At 38.1% G+C, this 18,542-nt stretch overlaps 1 protein-coding gene across 3 annotated transcripts; it reads left to right on the forward strand.

Moving 5' to 3' along the window:
- The first annotated feature begins 1,512 nt into the window (after positions 1-1,512).
- nr2c2 (nuclear receptor subfamily 2, group C, member 2) lies at positions 1,513-18,399 on the forward strand. 3 transcript variants are annotated; one of them, XM_028451865.1, is made up of 15 exons: positions 1,513-1,817; positions 5,600-5,690; positions 6,814-6,909; positions 7,078-7,281; positions 8,085-8,190; positions 8,928-9,107; positions 10,347-10,503; positions 10,594-10,684; positions 10,812-10,957; positions 11,215-11,389; positions 11,989-12,110; positions 12,287-12,458; positions 12,639-12,673; positions 12,762-12,899; positions 12,979-13,081. In XM_028451865.1, the coding sequence occupies exons 2-14, from the start codon at positions 5,625-5,627 to the stop codon at positions 12,850-12,852; spliced, it is 1,641 nt and encodes a 546-aa protein (XP_028307666.1). In that variant the 5' UTR covers positions 1,513-1,817; positions 5,600-5,624; the 3' UTR covers positions 12,853-12,899; positions 12,979-13,081. The 3 variants fall into 3 exon arrangements, 2 of the variants coding, with proteins under 2 accessions (XP_028307666.1, XP_028307665.1); XM_028451864.1 differs by lacking the exon at positions 12,639-12,673 and adding an exon at positions 15,215-18,399 and having other exon boundaries at positions 1,518-1,817; positions 12,287-12,426; XR_003674436.1 differs by lacking the exon at positions 12,639-12,673 and having other exon boundaries at positions 1,515-1,817.
- Positions 18,400-18,542: the final 143 nt, after the last annotated feature.

Genomic DNA, 18,542 nt, shown 5'->3' on the forward strand with positions numbered 1-18,542 from the left:
ATATGGAAGAACCTAAAAGCAGTCCAAATGAGTTCATGGGGCACAGAGCCAAAGGCGTTAGCGAGATCCAGGAAGATGGCATGGAGATCCTTTTTCTCCAGCTTTGCCACTTGGATCTGATGCGAGATCATGCTAGAGTGTTCCAGGCAGCCAGAGAAGCCTGATATCCCTGCCTTCTGTACAGTTGTATCAATGTACTCATTTCTTTGTAGGTACACAGCCATCCTCTGTGCAATGACGCTGAAGAACACTTTACCCTCCACATTAAATAGGGAGATTGGGCGGAACTGGCTCATGTTCTTTGCATCTTTCTCGTTCGGAATCAAGACTCCACCTGCTCTACGCCACACTTTGGGTATCATTTTCTTCTGCCATACTGTCCTCATGAGCTTCCAGAGAAATTTCAAGACATCTGGAGCGTTCTTGTATACTTTGAGAGAGCACAGTTCATCAAGTCAAATTCCTCGTGTGTATAACATACATTACATGGGCAATAAAGTTGATTCTATTCTATTCTATTATAAATATGGCACTTTTTGCATTACTGATATTGAATAAGTATTCTTATTTTGCATAGATTATATTTCATAAAGGAGTGAGTGGGCCATCACACCCCTAACAAGTCCAGAGGTGGACGTCAATAAAAAGGGACGTTCCCATCCAAGCAGCAATTCCAACCTTTAACATATTTTGATCTGCAATTTATTGATTAATGAGGCATGATTTTATTAAATAGTAAAATCATTGTGGGTAGCAGGTTTAAGCGTTAAATGGCAAAAAGCTAATACCAAACATCTCTAATCTTTTCCCATTTGGTGAGTGAAAGGTACTGTATATCATTCCCAAATACTATGTCAATGGATTAGCAGTACCAGTTACCATGGTAACACAAGTACACTACTGAGCTCAGGCAATAAAAGATAACAAAAGCCTAAGGTGATTATCAATATGACATAATATATAGCAGAGGTATAGGCAACTTTTATCATGTCAGGGCCACAAAAAAGTGTTTGTATGTTCCAAGGGCTGCATTATCAACATTCATGTCAGCATTAGAATAATGACCATTTCATGTTTTTGATGTAATTTATGATTTTGTTAAATTTTTTGTGGTAATTTTGTGTAATTTTTTTCTCATTTTGCGCTTTCTGTTGTGGTCTTGTGTGTTTTGAAGTCATTTAGCATATTTTCCTCTCATTTTGTTTGATTTGTGCCAATTTGTGTATTGTCATCGTCATTTTAGAGGCTTTTTTGTGTATCTGTTTTCTGTGCTTTCATTGTCGGTTATGTGTTTTTGACAAATTTTGTGTATTTACTTCAAAGGCCGCTGAAAATTAGCTCAAGGGCTGCAGGGTAAAATTAACCTGTCTCACGAAGGTGTAAACCCAGCTCACGTTCCATTGTCTAATATATAAAATAAATGGTAATGATGCTGCTCTCCAAAATGTACTTTTTGAAGACAGATACCGCAGCACACCTTGACAGGTCTGGACTAGGCTGCTTTAGCAGTAAAAGGTTACAGGATAACAGGCTGGAGCTTATAATGGCAAAGCAGGTCTTTGTATGTTGTGTTTTTACTGTTATTATTAATGTTCCATCAATTCACTGACAGTCAGACACCATGACGTCACCACACCGTCTGGCTCGCGCGGAGGAGGCGCGCGAGGAGGAGGCAGAAAAAAACAAACCAACGCAACAGTGTCCACGCGCCGGCAGTGTGAGGGGTCACGAACTATGACCTTTAACAGGAGAAAACCAAAACAAATATTTTATAAAACACACGAACGGCCCAAGTCGACGATGGTCGTCTCGAGGAGGTAAGTGTCATTCCCGCATTAAAACGATTTAAAGCCCCACAGGGTAGTGGGTCATAAAAACACCGAGGCTAGCATCTGAGCTAGCTCGTTAGCTTTGCTAATGTGTCGTTTCACTCTAGCTCGCCTCACATCCACATACATGGACTCTCTCTGGCTCTTCTAAGACACCGAGTACAATAGACTAAACTCATCCGTGTGGGCTAAAGTAACAGAGCCGGGTTTTAACGGGGACACAGGCGGGTATTTAGGCTATTGATGCGTTTACGTGCTAGCCGAGGATGCTAACTATGCAAAGCTACTGCAGATGAACCCACACCTTTTACCTTTGCTACCCCCGGTACACGACTGCACATAAAGTTACTGTGAGCTCCTCTTTATTCGCTCTAACCGTTTTTACTTTTACCAACAAATGAAAATATGTAGGGCTGCTGATTACAAAGCAATTTACTGTTATATTTCACATATGAATTGGTCTCCTGTGATGTTGGCTGTCATCCAGACTCTCCATTTTGTTCTGTTGTGTTTGGGGAGCAGAGGCATTGATGGGCGTGGTGTTTGACCAATGGGTGAACAGCACCGAACGCTTGTCCCCACCTTCTTTTCCTGGTCCCTTGGCACTATATATATATATATATATATATTAGATTTCACTAAGAATATAAAATACACAAACTGTTAAGTTCAGTTCATGGAGATCATATTAATGTCTGGAACTGGACACTAAATAACAGGGTTTTGAATCATGGACACAACATATTCCATCTTTTTAACACGCAAAAGTATTATAATCTTCAGGATTTAAAGATTTAAGGATACTTTATTGTTGTTACAGCCACCAAAGAGGTATTATAATTAGGGTTGGGCATCGTTTGGATTTTACCGATTCCGATTCTCAATTTCTGTTCTAACCTAATTTGGTTGCTGTAATGTAACCAGGGTATTCAATTACAAAGGTCCCAACTGTAACTGTAAAAGTGAACCTTGCTGAAATAAAACTACAAACAAGTTGTCAGCAGTCTAAAAAACAAAGAGCTACATCCCAGGTAGATGTGAAACTAAATTGAACAAACTCAAACCCTGGAATAGTCATGTGACAAATCAATCAATAGTTCTTGTTGAGAAAGATTATTATTATTCTGGATACAGTGGAAACAGAAACAATACAAATAGTTATATTGTGAACCTGCTTATATTGTAGGGAACATATTATATACATAAATGTAATTGGAGTCTAAAGCCACAAAAAACACCACTTTAAAAAGAAAATAGACTAATATAAGACCTCTTTACAGTTATTTGGGTCATTTTGCGCTTTCGACACTTGCGGCGATGACACGCTGATGGCGACATAATCCAAGATGGCATTGGCTCAGACTACAGCCAACACTATTTAATAAGAGCCTTAAAAGACATGGATATAATGAAAAGAGTGGATGGACAGAGGCATAAACATTCAGACTTTCTCACAGACGCACACGGACCTCGGTAAACGGAACAGGCTTATCATTTTACCAGTTGTTAGAGCTGCTATCTTTACCAGGGAGCAACTATTTATTCCTGGTGTTGTTTTCCAGAGTTTTACTGGGCTTTTTACTGGTGATTAGTTCCAATCTCTCTTCTGCTTCTGTAGCCAGACACACACACACACGCCAGAGACACACACGCACATGCCAGAGTCGCGTTCTGAACGCATCTTGTACAAACCCCGTGTAAACGAACAGAGCAAGCCACGGAAACAAACTAGTGCAGGCATTTAGGAATCGAAAAAAAGAATCAAAATGCAAACATCTTCGTAACAGTTCTGGAACCGGACTTTAGGAACCGGTTCTAATTATAATCTAAACCAAAAATGGACATTACTTCATGGAAGATTCATTTAACTTTTGGATCAGTATACTGATTCAGGATGAATATTGAAATATTTATTTATCATTGGCAATATTTCAAAAATTAATATCCTGGTTTGTAAATGGTCGATAATTATGAAATTTGACTGAGTTATGCTGGGCCTGTTTCTTAATTACTACACCGAGTTTAATCTATTCTGGATTGGATCTGGATTGGTTATTTCATTGCGTTTATTTGGGGGAAAAAATGGATATATGGTTATTAATGGGGATATACATTTTGTTCTAAAGTGTGAATGATCATGGTACCATGATTAGGATCACTGATCCAGATAACTGAAAATATCAAATATGACAAAGAGGAGATTTGGAGCTTGGCAGAGATTTGTGCTCTCTGAGTGCTCCTGTTGACATTACATTTAACTACACATAACAGAAACTGAACTGGCTAAGTCCCAGTTATAGAAATACCAAAAATAATTATAAGAATGGAGTGAAAACTAGGGATGACCCGATACAACATTTTCACTTCCGATATGATGCTGGTATTGCAGCCTTGCGTATCGGCCGATACCAATATTGATCTGATACGATATCAGCACGAATCATACATACTTTTATTACTTTTTTTGTAGTGTAGAATGTTAGAAAAGGCTTGATCAAGTGATGTTACTCAAACAGAGAACAATAGTCAGCAACAGTAGGTTACTTTGTTGGAGTATGAACCACAGTCAACTATGGATAGAAATGCTAGAGCGGAACATTTTATCATAGAGCTTATATCGGTGATTTTTGGATGCAGTCCGATAACATCCGATATGTGTTTTCATTCTGATATCGGGCCAATATCAATATCAATATCGGATCAGGACACCTCTATTAAAAGGATAAAATAAGGTAGTTGGTACTATTAATGATAAAGCTTATATATTCATATGTATTCATTTTTTGTTTTGTGACATTTAGGTAGAAGCATTTAAAAAAGAAAAAAAAGTACTTTGAATGTTTTCTTTAAATAAGTGTGCAAATATTTTATTAATTGGTAAATACATTTCCACTACAGATACTTTTAATAGTATGAAGTAGAGCTGGGTGATTTTGCCTTAAAAACATTTTTGTTTTGTTTTCAATGCACTTAAAAATGACTGCAGACATCAGATATATTGTCAAAAGTGCAACTTTATTGCTGTGATTGTCCTCAAGAGTTAAAATACATCGAACAATCCCAAAATAAAAAGTAAATGAGGCTCTGTCATTCAACAGTTTCAAGCTTTAATCAGGTTTAAGCAAAAGTGCAACAGCAACTTCACAGTAGCTTAAATTTTCTGATTAACAAATCAGATAACTACATATTTTATAACTTATAGCATTACAATTAAGAAAATAACAAACGCTTCCCTTAGCATCTCAGCATAGTGTGAATAACAAATTAAACATGCCTGTGGCACACATATAGCCTCCTCAAAGGGTAAACAAATGTAAACAAAGAGTGGGCTGGCTCACATTCCGCTACGGTAACCCACAAGGACGGAACGCGAAAAAATCCGAAAAAACTGTGCTGGGGAAAACAAAAAACTGAAATTTGCAAAATGAAAATTATTTTTATTTAAATGAAATAGATTTTTTTGCCCAGCCCTAGTATAAAGTCAGATAAAGTAACATTACATCTAACATTGTTGTGTTGATTGTTGCTATCAGAACACCAAAGGTCAATCTTGGTCTTTACTAAACCTCTGTCGGTGTGTGATGTTATTATTAATCACATGTAAAGTGTGAAGTAGTTTTAGACTTCCAGCTCATCTATTTGGTGTGATTAATTTATTTAGTTGAGGTAAATTATTCATGTTTACAGTACTAGACTAGTGTTGTATAGAAACGTTGCTCCTCTGCGACACTGCAGTGACTAATGAATATTTCTGCCATCCTTCCACGCAGGCCCCACTAATGACCTTCTATCATCATGGCAACCAACCTCAGTCTGCTTTCTCAGCAGAAAGAGAAAGCAGACTCTGAGCTCAAAGCAGAGGTGAGTGTGTAGAAGGAGACTGACCTTTGTTAGCAGCCTCTGTAGTCTGTATTCCCCTGTAACCTACATGAGGGATCTTCAACATGTAAATCTGATTTGTTGTGCTGTTTTAGCTTGTTTTCAGCTGAGATAAACATTACTAGTTACTAGTGTCACTAGCAAACCAGGACTTCACATTGAAGCGCAATTGTGACAGAGCAGCGGCGGAACACAGCAATCACACACACACACACACACACACACACACACACACTGTATATGCGGCAACAGACATGCACACACACAAATATCCATCCATATATCTATCCATTTTCAGATCTGCTTTGTCAGCTCACGCACAAACACGTCACAAATATTTTCTCACTCTCTTCCGTATTACTCCTACATCATTCATTTATTTCACTTCTCTCTCTTCCTCATACTGTTCACATGGTCAGCGATGGCTACACACCTGAATGCTCTATGTTTTTATCTGCTCATACATTCACATTTTCACACGATACGTCCTTAGCGGTAAGTTACCGGTGACACGATGCCTCTTAGTGCTGACAGGTGTGAGACGGAGAAGCATCAGCTTTGTTTATGTAGCGCATTAGCTCAGGTTGTGGGATCGTGTGATAATGGGTTATTTTTTAATTATTATTAAATAAGTTTCTGGGGGATTTGTTTTTGGATTTCCTTTGGAAAACATAGGGAGAAGGACCAAATGTCAGTGACTGCAGCGGCATATTGTCACGGCAACAAGCACACACACACACTCAGACATCCAGTGCTCCTCCACAATCATTTCCACACTCATTGTGTTTATGGGTCATTTTTAATCATTATTGCATTTTTCTGACATAAGTCTATGGAGGCTGAAGTATTTTGTCCAGTAGGCGACCGACCGTTTTGTCTGCGTGATGTTCAGAAAGTTTGGTGCGATTGGCAAATATAATGTGTGAAAGAGGACCGGACCAAATTAAAATGCAGCAATGTTGCAGATTCATCACCCGCACCGAGTCCACTGGACTATATGTGTGAAAGCACCCTTAGACTAAAATGAATTCAAAAATGAACACGGAGACAAACTCGTATGGAATACATTTTTGATTGACAGGTTTTGCCTTTTTGACCTGGTCAGGTGTCGTCCTCTCCTTCAGACTCTGTGATGAGCGAGTCCCCTCAGCGCTTTAAGGTCATTTCCTCGGAGCCGACCACAACACCACAACGAATAAAGGTAACTTCTGCACTTTTTCATGATATCCACTTTTAACACCAGCCGAGTGTTTGATTGGATCAGATGTGACTTTGCTTGTCCGCCCTCAACGCCGTACACTCATGGATTTATGCTCACTGCTGCCTCTCTCTCTTCCTGTCTCTCCACCTCCGTCTCCAACACCCTCAGATTGTCACCGACCAACAGACGGGCCAGAAGTTCCAGATCGTGACAGCGATGAACCCGTCCAGTTCTTCCAAGCAGCAATTCATCTTGACCACAGCTGACAGTTCAGGGGCGGGAAAGGTTCTCCTGGCCTCCCCAGATAGTCACAGCACCACAAAGCAGCTCATCTTTACTGCTGCAGACAGTCTGATACCTGGAAGAATACAGGTACAATCATCTATAGCAGAAAGTGAAGGGATCATACATTGAGCCAGTGTTTTTCAACCTTGGGGTCGCCTGGAAATAAAATGTCGTCTGAAATGTCTAGTAATAAATCATATATAGTAGCTTACCACCACTAAGTGTGGAGTGAAATAATAATGCTATGTAAAGCGCTTTGAGTGACTAAAAAAGGCACTATGTAAATCCAATGCATTATTATTATTATATTTTTAGTTTTTTTTTTTAAAGTAATACCTTATTTCAAATGAAAACCTCACACACACAAATCTCAAAGAACCATATTCTATAATTTCACTTTCTCAAATATTAATCTATTTTCCACCCCCTTCCATTGTCCCACCCTAACTCCCTCTTCCCCGTTCCTTTCCCTTTCACGATGGTGTAACACTGCCCTCTCTTTTTATATCCTCCCACTAATAAAGTTTTTCTGATCCCTTCCTTAGGTAGGGCTGGTGATGGTCACAATTATGTAAAAAATAAATGTATTTATTTGAAAAAATACGTATTCATCTAGTTAAAATAAAATGGAGTATAAAAATACCTGAGCTGGCGCATCTTGTCATTTTGTGCACTAATCCTGGTTACTCTGTATTTGGAACACACTTTAATGAACATGATAGAAAATAATAATTTTAGGGAAAATAAATGTCTCTTGTGATATAAAATGAGGTCACGAGGAAGAAAAGGTTGGGAATCACTCCATTAATCTGAAAGTTTTCATTAGTTTTTCATTATTTTGACTCTTCTAGGGGAAAAAAAAATCTAAATTTATTGACCGAATCTTTCAGATTGTCACAGACCCAGCATCAATGGAGAGGCTGTTGGGACAGTCCGCAGATCAGAACCGGCCACAACCTGCCGACTACTGTGTAGTCTGCGGCGACAAAGCTTCAGGTATTTAAACCTGGGGGTGTTTTGTTTACTTGGTCTGATAATAGTTTATAGGGCCTCCAAACCTCTGTTTGAGAATTCTCCAAATTCCAATTCAGGGGTTACCCATTTCCTCATCACTTCACACTTTTCTGTTTCATTGTCTTTCCATCATCTTTCCCTGTTTGGATGACTTTACTGTCTATTAAAATTCCCAAACTCAGGGTCAACTACTGTTATTTATTTCGCATTTTATAGACCTAAAAGAATTTACATAAATGGAATGTTGAAATCACACAAGACTATGTTGCGAGGGCACCTCTTTAATGGGAAAAATACCATGGAAATGTGTGGTATGATACCGTCATCCTGTGAATCCCCCTCACGTTTTGCATGAAATCCCACACAGCCATGTGATCGGGGATGCGTTTGGTGTAACGTGTCACCTGCATTAGTTTTCAATCACACGATAACACGATCACTACCTAACACAGAGCGTGGGATTTTGAATGGGATTATGAGCGAAATTGGTTTTATAAAGTCTATCACACTTTCTGGTGAAAAATAGTGTGTGTGTTGTATGTAAACATGCATGTGAGACATTTCTGAGTCATGTTGGGGCCCAATTTTAAATAAAGAGAAGACAAAAAAAATCAGTTCACAGAAAATTGCTTTTACTTCGAGAAATGATGTTGCTTCAGACAGCTGGCTCACCTCACCCACACCTCACCCACGCACTAACTGTCTTTTGTTATCCTCAGGGCGTCACTATGGAGCAGTCAGCTGCGAGGGATGTAAAGGTTTCTTTAAGCGGAGTGTGAGGAAGAGTCTGACGTACAGCTGTCGCAGTAACCAGGACTGTATCATCAACAAACACCACCGCAATCGCTGCCAGTTCTGTCGCCTCAAGAAATGCCTTAAGATGGGGATGAAGACTGACTGTGAGTTTTCTAGCGAAGCACAAAATCTAGAGCCTAAATCACATGTGTCAAACTCAAGGCACAGGGGGCCAAGTCTGGTCCTTTAGAGCATCAAATTTGGCCCACAGGATAAAGTTAAAATTACAGAAGTCATGAATCTTTGTGTAAAAATACCAAGTAATTCAGTTTTCGATATCTCAGCCCTTCCAAACGCATAGATTCAGTGAATATCCACAATATTTTCCAGGGCGCACTTTCCCACTCTTTTATCACATGATGGCAGTCATTTTTAATCACAAATTTTTGAAAAGAAATCTTAATCTTTTTCAAAATCTTGCGATTTTAGGACTATTATTCCACAATTTTTTTCTCCCAAATTGAATACCAAATTTCTCAGAAACTCAAGGAAATTTAAATATTGGATATTGTCTAACTTCCATTACTTTTCATTGAATTTATAAGGCAGAATAATGTGAAATTGTTTTCCCGCCTAAAATTTGTGGCCCACTTGAGATGAAACTGGTCCTTATTTGGCCCTTGAACTAAAATGTGCTTGACCATCCTGTTCTACATTAATCAAAGCTTTCTTGAAAAACAAAATGTTGATATTTTAAGGGTTTCAATTCAATTCAACTTTATTTATATATAGTGCTAATTACAACAATAGTCATCTCGTAGCTCTCATCACAAATTATAAGAAGTTTTGAAGAAATCAAACAAAGTCTTCCCTTTTCCCACGACAATGTCTATACTGGTCAGACTGGTGTGACAGTGGAGAATATTGCAGGAAGCTGCTCTACCTTTTACAGTAGAATACAGATCTGTATTCAACATACATGATAAAAGAATGTTGTATGAACAGCTCTGCAGTAATATTTATTTTAATAGGTGCTTTGAAAAGACTAATTACTGAATATATCGAGTCATTTATTATTACTAATGACAGAGAAGAACTTGCAACATTCGCACATTAAAAGGGTCTCTGTTTTGACTGCATTTGTCATATATTCTGATTCCTTTAATTCATTAGAATCATTTTTTTAAAAAAGCACAATTATGTGGGGTCATGCAAACACTATTAACACTAGTGAATATTAATATTTTTCTGCAATATTCACTCCTTATGACAGTAAAATAGGCCATTCTAAGCCAATCTACTGCTGTAACTATTCTCTAGCACTAATATCAGCCTCATTCACCCCTTCATAGTCACATCCATACACCAATGGTGACTAACCTACTGTTGTCTGTAATCCTCAGCTGTGCAGAGTGAGAGGAAACCCTTTGATGTTGTTCCCAGAGAGAAACACGGAAACTGCGCAGCTTCTACCCAGAAGATCTACATTCGCAAAGACCTGAACAGTCCACTCATCGCTACGCCCACCTTCATCTCTGATACGGACACAGATGGATCCAGGTCAGACAAATGAAACCATTAGGAATGAGCTCATTTGGGCTGAATGTGTAAAATGTGAGAGTTGTTTTAACTCTTGAGTGTGATGTGCAGATCCAGCCTACTGGACCAGGGAATGCTGGTTAACATCCAGCAGCCAGTCATCCAGAGCAATGGGACGCTACGGCTGGCAACCGACGCAAAGGTACTTTTGATCCACAACAAAGCTCGACAACAGTAGAAATATACAAATTATTTATTGTGCAAAACGGTTCAAGAACTTTATTGTTTTCAATTTCATTTTACAATCTGTGTTTTTTATCTGTTTTCAGATGGATCCTGGCCAAGGGGACCTAGGAACTCTAGCCAGTGTTGTGTCATCATTGGCCCACCTGAGTGACTCCCTGAGAGAAAGCCTGAACAATGGTGATACCTGTGACGACCAGCAGGAGGAGCAGTCGGCTAGTGAGATAACACGGTCAGTCTTAGAAACAATATTGCCATTTCTCTACTTTATTCAGTGACAGGAAAAGGATAGAAATGTACACAGAGAATCAATTTTTACCAGAACTGAAAAATGCTTGATTTATGTCATAAAAGTTTGAAACCAAAAAAATTAAACAAAATTCTCAGTTGTTTTATTATGTTGTGAATAATATTCAGTCAATTAGGCAGCTTACAAACAGTGTGTTTATTCAGAATCTTTGTCATGTATCCTAAATACCTTTCCCTCAGTGCCTTTGACACCCTGGCCAAAGTCCTCCACCCGCACGATTCCGGGGTCAGACACAGTTTGGAGGAGAAGTCAGAATGTGCTGATGAAACGATCCAGCTGATTGGTCGAGACCAGGAAACCCCAATCATTGAGTTGGAAGGACCGCTTCTTACTGATGGCCATATTGGCTTTAAGGTGTGTGTGCCACCCACTCTGAGCGCTGAAGGAACAACACGGGAAACATTTTATAGATTAGGGGAGCCCAACCTTTTTTGGCTCTCGAGCTACTTCTACCGTGGACAGCTCTTTGTGATCTACTTTGTTGGGGTGGTATAACTGTAAATAATCTGATTTTAATATTTAAACTATTATAATTATTAAATAAGTATTAAATATTTGTATGATATCAAGACACAACTGGAAAAGCACTCGGTGAGCGCAGACCTCCGCCAAGCAGCTCAATCTCAGTCAACACACTGCGGTCACGGTAACATGGTAAACTCAGGATTACCCTGACTACCTGTCACCATTGAGCTGTTGACTGTGAGAGAACCTATGACATCATCACAAGTGCCCCAGTGTAGATGGGAAATTGATTATATATATATATATATATATATATATATATATATATTCTTTTGGTAGCTAGAACGTCACAAAAATATAAACAAAGTAAATAATAAATATATCCTATTTTTTTTTTCTTCTTTTTGCAGATATGAGTTCGATATCCGACATCTATGATTTGTATTATAAATATTTTCTCAAAGGGTTCTTTGTGTTTCTCTGCATAGCTGTCGATGCCCAGCCCAATGCCCGAGTATCTGAATGTACATTACATCTGTGAGTCAGCGTCCAGACTCCTCTTTCTCTCCATGCACTGGGCGCGCTCCATCCCTGCCTTCTCAGCCCTCAGGTCAGTAACTGGTCACGAAAACCATCAACTTATTCATCAGATTTAGTGTAGAGGATTTTTTTTTTTTGTAGACAGAATACGTTATAGGAGGAAGGTTAGAAAGCTGTTCAGCTCTCTAAAAATACTCGGCGTCACACGCTTTAGTTTTGTGATTTGTGTGTTTGTGATTTTGACAGTCAAGAGGCCAACACCAGTCTGGTGCGAGCCTGCTGGAACGAGCTCTTCACTCTGGGCCTCACTCAGTGCGCTCACATCATGAACCTGTCCACCATCCTCGCCGCCATCATCAACCACCTTCAGACCAGCATCCAGGATGGTATGGACCACAGACCTCGCCATCACTTCACAGTAGGACGCACACACAAAAACAAGGAGTGTGAAATTTGGATGAATGCTGTAGAAAGATCATGTTCAGATTATTTCATTTCCCCAAGCGAGAAAATGAGTGAGCGTCTGTGTTTAGCTGCCACTTAATCCTTTTAATACATTAAGTATGTATTTTATTAATTCTTTATTGGTCTCATAAAGCTAAAGACGATTCCAAAAAGAGACATTTTTTGGAGGTAAATAGATGGTATTTTTTTTTATTGTTGTTGACAGCATTACATCGGTAAACCTGATATGTAACAGAGAAATGTTTGTCCCTCTCAGAGAAGCTCTCAGGGGAAAGGGTGAAGCAGGTGATGGAACACATCTGGAAGTTCCAAGAGTTCTGCAACAGCATGACGAGGCTGGAGACTGACAGCTACGAATACGCCTACCTGAGGCCATCGTGCTCTTCAGCGCCCGGTGAGTGCAGAGTTTTATCGTTGTCGTAGGTATGAAAGTTGACAACTTTACGACTCTGACTGTTTGTTTTACTCCTCAGATCACCCTGGTTGGACAGTGAAGGACAGATTGAGAAGTTCCAGGAGAAAGCTCTGATGAGCTGCAGGACTAAGTGCAAAAAACCTACCCAGATACACCTACAGGTACACTCATACATGACCTACAGCATATCTGCCTCCGAATTCTGAAAGATGAGATTTTACATGAAATGAGGCTGTAGGATGTGATGAAATGTCATTATATTCAGACCAAATTGAGGCCAAAATGGTCACCATTACAACACGCATTTAACTTGAATCGACCTTCATTAGTATTAAATAATGTACTGTCTTAAGTATAGATACAGTAGTTTGGCTCTATGAATAACTAATCAACCGTTAAATGAACCCGCGCTCGTGAGCTGGGGCGGGGACGAGCTGACGGCTGTCAGACAGCCCATCAAACACAATCCTGGCTCTGATTGGTTCTTTTTGCTCGTTCGCGGTGCATTCTGGCAATCTGCCAAAGGCTGCAGGACTCAATAAGCCTGTTTTTTTCACACAAACTACTAGTTTCATGTAAAGCTGTCCTTAGGTAGTAACAGCTTTAGCAAATATGACAAAAAGTCACTTTTTATAAGAGTTACGGACTGCACCTTTAAGATCATGTTTTTCAGAATGTAAAACTTTGAAAAACAGGCATTTTCCAGTTTTGTTTAGTTTTAAACATTTGCATTTAGAACTTCACTGTGCCATGTGACCTACAGCACAACAACTACTGACACAAAACATCCATCACAAAACCAACAAAACTTTTGAGCACAACACAATGACTACACAACTCAACACAATGACTACACAACTCAACACAATGACTACATAACACAACACAATGACTATATAACGCAACACAATGACTATATAATGCAACACAATGACTATATAACGCAACACAATGACTATAATGCAACACAAGTGACTATATACTGCAACACAATGACTATATAATGCAACACATGACTATAATGCAACATCAATGACTATTATAACGCAACACAATGACTATATAATGCAACACAATGACTATATAATGCAACACAATGACAATATAACTCAACACAATGACTATATAATGCAACACAATGACAATATAACTCAACACAATGACTACACAGCTCAACACAATGACTATACAACTCAACACAATGACTATACAACTCAACACATGTCAGCACATCTACATCAATACAACTGCCATTAATGTACAAGTTTTCTAATTGGCATACTGATGACATCACTGTTGATGACATCATCAGTGTTCTAAACAATGTTTAACATAAGTTCCACAGTATGGATGGGAAAACTAATAGGATATATATTTATATATTTTCTTTTGGTAGCCATCAGAAAAATGTAATCAGCTGTTCCTTGTTCCATTATCAACATTTCCTGAAAATTTCATCAAAATCTCTTAATAACTTTTCAATCCCGTAAACCGTTTTTTAGTTTTTTTTAAAGTAAAGATAAATGTTTAATAGAAATAACTTTAAACTGAAATAACAAAAAAAAAATCTGAGTCACAAATAGAACTAAACATGAACGTGTGCTCTTTTACAGCAAATTATAGTGCAAATGAAGCAGGGAAGATGAGAACAAAATCCTGTCGTTTTCATTGGTTTTCAAGTTTAATTTTGGACTGAGCAGCCAATAGGAAGCCTCAGTCAGTCCACACTTTTCCCAACTTAATATGATTTTTTGTTTGAGCTTATTTTCATACACTAGTTATGTTAGTACCACGCTTTAACCATCACTAGTTCATTAGTGCTGCTGTAAATGGCTTTACTAGTGCCTGATATTTCTGTTATGAGGACAATCAGCAGTGAGGACAGATAGCAAAATAATGATAATTTTGCCATCCAAAGCCTTGTCTCAGTGTTATTGTTTTGTTTTTTTAGAAGGAAACCAATGTTCAGATGTTGTAGTTTTCAATAAAGCCAAAAAAAATTGCTTCAAAGTCGCTGAGAGATTTTTTTTTTTTTTTACAAAAAGTCTGTTTTCTCGGCTTTTTGCTCTGAAATTTTGTGTAAAACTTGCTCTATTCAATTGCTGATAACGGAAGAACTAAACAAGTTACAAATTAATTTTTTCTGATGAAAGTAGAGACTTTAATCTTTCAGAATCTGGTGTCAGATTGTCATAGTACAAAATATTCTGTGGGTCTTTAAAAATTCAGTGAAAATGCTCTAAAACGGAATGAGTTAACACGGCGCTGTGTTTGTGTTTGTCACGGTGACTCAGACTGACGCGTATCCTGACTCGTCTGCCCGCTCTGCGTCTCATGGACTCCAGCATCACAGAGGAGCTCTTCTTCACTGGTCTGATCGGGAACGTCTCTATTGACAGTATCATTCCCTACATTCTAAAGATGGAGACCGCGAGTATAACAGCCAGGACTGTGACTCAGCAGAATGACAGAACTCCAAAACCCCAGCACTCACAAACCGTGACGTACAGTATCTCCCACTTCAGGTACATTCTGTCTTTTTTGCAGGGTTATGGCATCTACATTTAAACCCCAGTTGTTTTACAACAACACTGTGTGTAAATCAGATCATGAAAAACTGGAAAATAAGGATGAGTGGGGACTCTTCTCTGGATTCAAGGCTACAAATCTGTATTGGAACTCTAATTATCAGTGCTCTGCTTCCTGCATCATGTTTCCTTCTGACCTCTGCCTCTATCTTTGTTTCCTGCTTGTGACGACACACAGACGCATGAAAGTCAGATGGATGACAGCGTAGAAGAAAAACTACAGAAAAACTGATTGCATTCTTTAAATGTGGAGTTTAGCAGCACTGCCTCTTATCTAACATGTGTAGGAGTTTATTAAGCCTCACCTTTTGTCTGTGGGCTTAAACTAACATGTGCATGTGTTCAGACTGGGAGAGAAAGTCAGTGTCTATAAATCCGTTTAGGCATAAATGGGAATTTATCAACAATAGTTAAGCTCTACTAGTACTCAAATTTGAAGTACATGTACTCTATTCTGGTTTACTAGTACACGAGTACACTTTACTAGTGAAGTAAAACACTAGTCACTAGTTTACCTAACCTTATATGCTAATAAGGGGGCGGGGAAAAGCATTGTCAGAAATAAAGAACCAATCAGGTTGCAGGATTTATTTGTAATCCCTCCTACTTTATTTGCATTAGGTCTACTTAAGAATCATTTAGCTTTACTAGAACTACTAGTAGACTAAAAACAGTCTACTAGTAGAGTGTACAAGTAGTACTAGTAGACAAAAATGTGGTTTTGTAAAGGTTTTTAGTGCACTAGTGCCTTTTAATGAAAAGGTGCACATATTTAATGTATTGATAATACATTAAACACATTTTCTGTTACATACATTTTCACTACAGGTGCCCTTTAAGTCTGCTCATCCTACTGGTAACGTACCTACTCGACAAAATGTCTGTTTATTATTGCTACCTTCAAAATATCACTAGGATCTACTAGTAGTATCAGTAAAGCTAAAAGTCTAACTACTAGTACTAGTCGACATAATGCGAATGAAGTAGGAGGGATTACAACCAAACCCAGCTTCTTGATTGGTTGTAATGTTTTTAAAAGCCAATGGCAAGCCTGAATTTTTATTTCCCGCCACCTTATTAGCATATCAGGTTTACCAGTGACACGCTTCACGAGTAGTACTAGTAGCACTTTTTACATCACGAGTAAATTGTACTCGCACAATTGTAATGAATCATATTTGAGTACCTGGTACATGAACTCCAGATTAGAGCTTTATTTACTATGGTTTCCATAGGACGGTGTATCAGTAAACGTGATTGTCCTGGAATATCCACCCGATTATTAAATTATGTCTACTCAGCATTTAGCTATAGGTTGGATGGAATTGGCTTCAGTTAAACAAACAACCATGAACTAGATAAGCTGTTAGAAAAGCCAAGATATATGGAAATTCTGAAGTTTCAGCAAATAATCTAGTTATTTTCTTTTATATCTTGTCCAGCGCAGTTAGGACAGGACAGCAGCGTGTCGTAGTACCATACTAAACATTTATTACTCCGATAAAACCCAAAAATCAGGAAGAAAACTGGAATATCCTGAACAAAGCGACACAAGCTCAATGAGAACATGCAATCTTGTTGTTCCTGTTCCCCCAAATTTAACAAATCAAGAAACATACTTCTCCTGACTGTCATATATGAGATGCACTTTTTAGGTTTTTCAGATTTATTATGAAAAAAAAAAGATATTATTGCTTTTAAAATAAATCAATTAAGTTAAAAGATCTTTGCTGTTGTCAGTTTGCCTACATCAGCATATTCCATTGTGAACTAGTCTGTGTTTTCAGATCAAATAGTTTGTGGAGGTGTATTTTCCTTATTCATAGACATTTATGGATAGAAGTAAACATGTAGAGATGGTTGGAATAGGAAAAGAGCTCCAATCCTGTATTTCATGCCATACTCGACCACCGCTGATGTTGTTGGATTGGTTTTCAGTTGCAGTTTGAATTTGATAAAACTCTGTTTGGTGGGAGTCTTTATTTTAAAACATCACTTTTTGTTCCGTGCATTTTCTTCAACCATTTCCTCTCTGTGACAATCAGTTGTTTATTTATTTTTTCCTGCCCTTCTGTTTCTGTTTGGTGTCACTTGTCACATCTTCATTTATTTTTAGGGTGTTCCAAAACCTTTCATCTGTGCAGTTTTTATTGCGTTGTGTTCTTGTGCACGTGTATCAGCTATGAGGTATGGAGCTGCACCCCATGCTAACTAAATAAAACCTTGTGTTTTTTGTATTATATTAAACCTCATGAATGAATTAGCTTATTGCATACTTACTTAAGTGTACTTAAAGTACTTTTGGGCAGGTTTCCCCTGATTTAAAAAAAAAAAAAAAGAAGAAGATTTTATGGGCCAGTCTCAAAGTGCATTGATAAAGTCTCAAGACGAAAATATTTAGTTTCCTCCTGCAGAATGATGAATTCAGAATAATATGGAGTGATTCTGACGTATTGTAATGTTTGGGTTTAAAACCTACAGAGACTGTTGTACAGACCACTGATTTCATGTAGTTTCATTAAAATGAGTGCAGTGTGTCTTTTTTAGCAGTTTTATAATCTTTTTTTTTTTGCTGTCGGCCCTATATTAAGGAGCTTTGTTATTATTATCATTATTATTATTTTATATTGCATTGCAATGCATGAAGAAGTCGCTTATAAACGCATTTAATTAATGCTGTACGGAAAGTGTTTATTCAAATGTTGTGGCTTTAATAACCTTTCACCAGAAACAGTTTCGGCTGTAAGGAAACACAGGAGCTGATTGGCTGATGGTAAATTAAAATACGCTGTTTTAGGATTTTATACCATGTCAATGTATTCGTTTATTTCCAATTTTTTTCTTTTTCTTCATGTAAAAAAAAAAAAGAAAGTATTTCCTGCTCTGACATTGCAATTGATAAACTCCACTATACTATCATTCATGCTCTGCTAAAGTGGGTTACAACAACCTGACATTTCTACCTCACACTGATAAAGACGTTAAAGAAAAAGTGTATTAATGACTGAGTTCCTGTATCAGCATTCCAGTGTCT

The sequence above is a fragment of the Gouania willdenowi genome, chromosome 7 (assembly GCF_900634775.1).
Source record: "Gouania willdenowi chromosome 7, fGouWil2.1, whole genome shotgun sequence".
In the NCBI taxonomy this organism is placed as follows: domain Eukaryota; kingdom Metazoa; phylum Chordata; class Actinopteri; order Blenniiformes; family Gobiesocidae; genus Gouania; species Gouania willdenowi.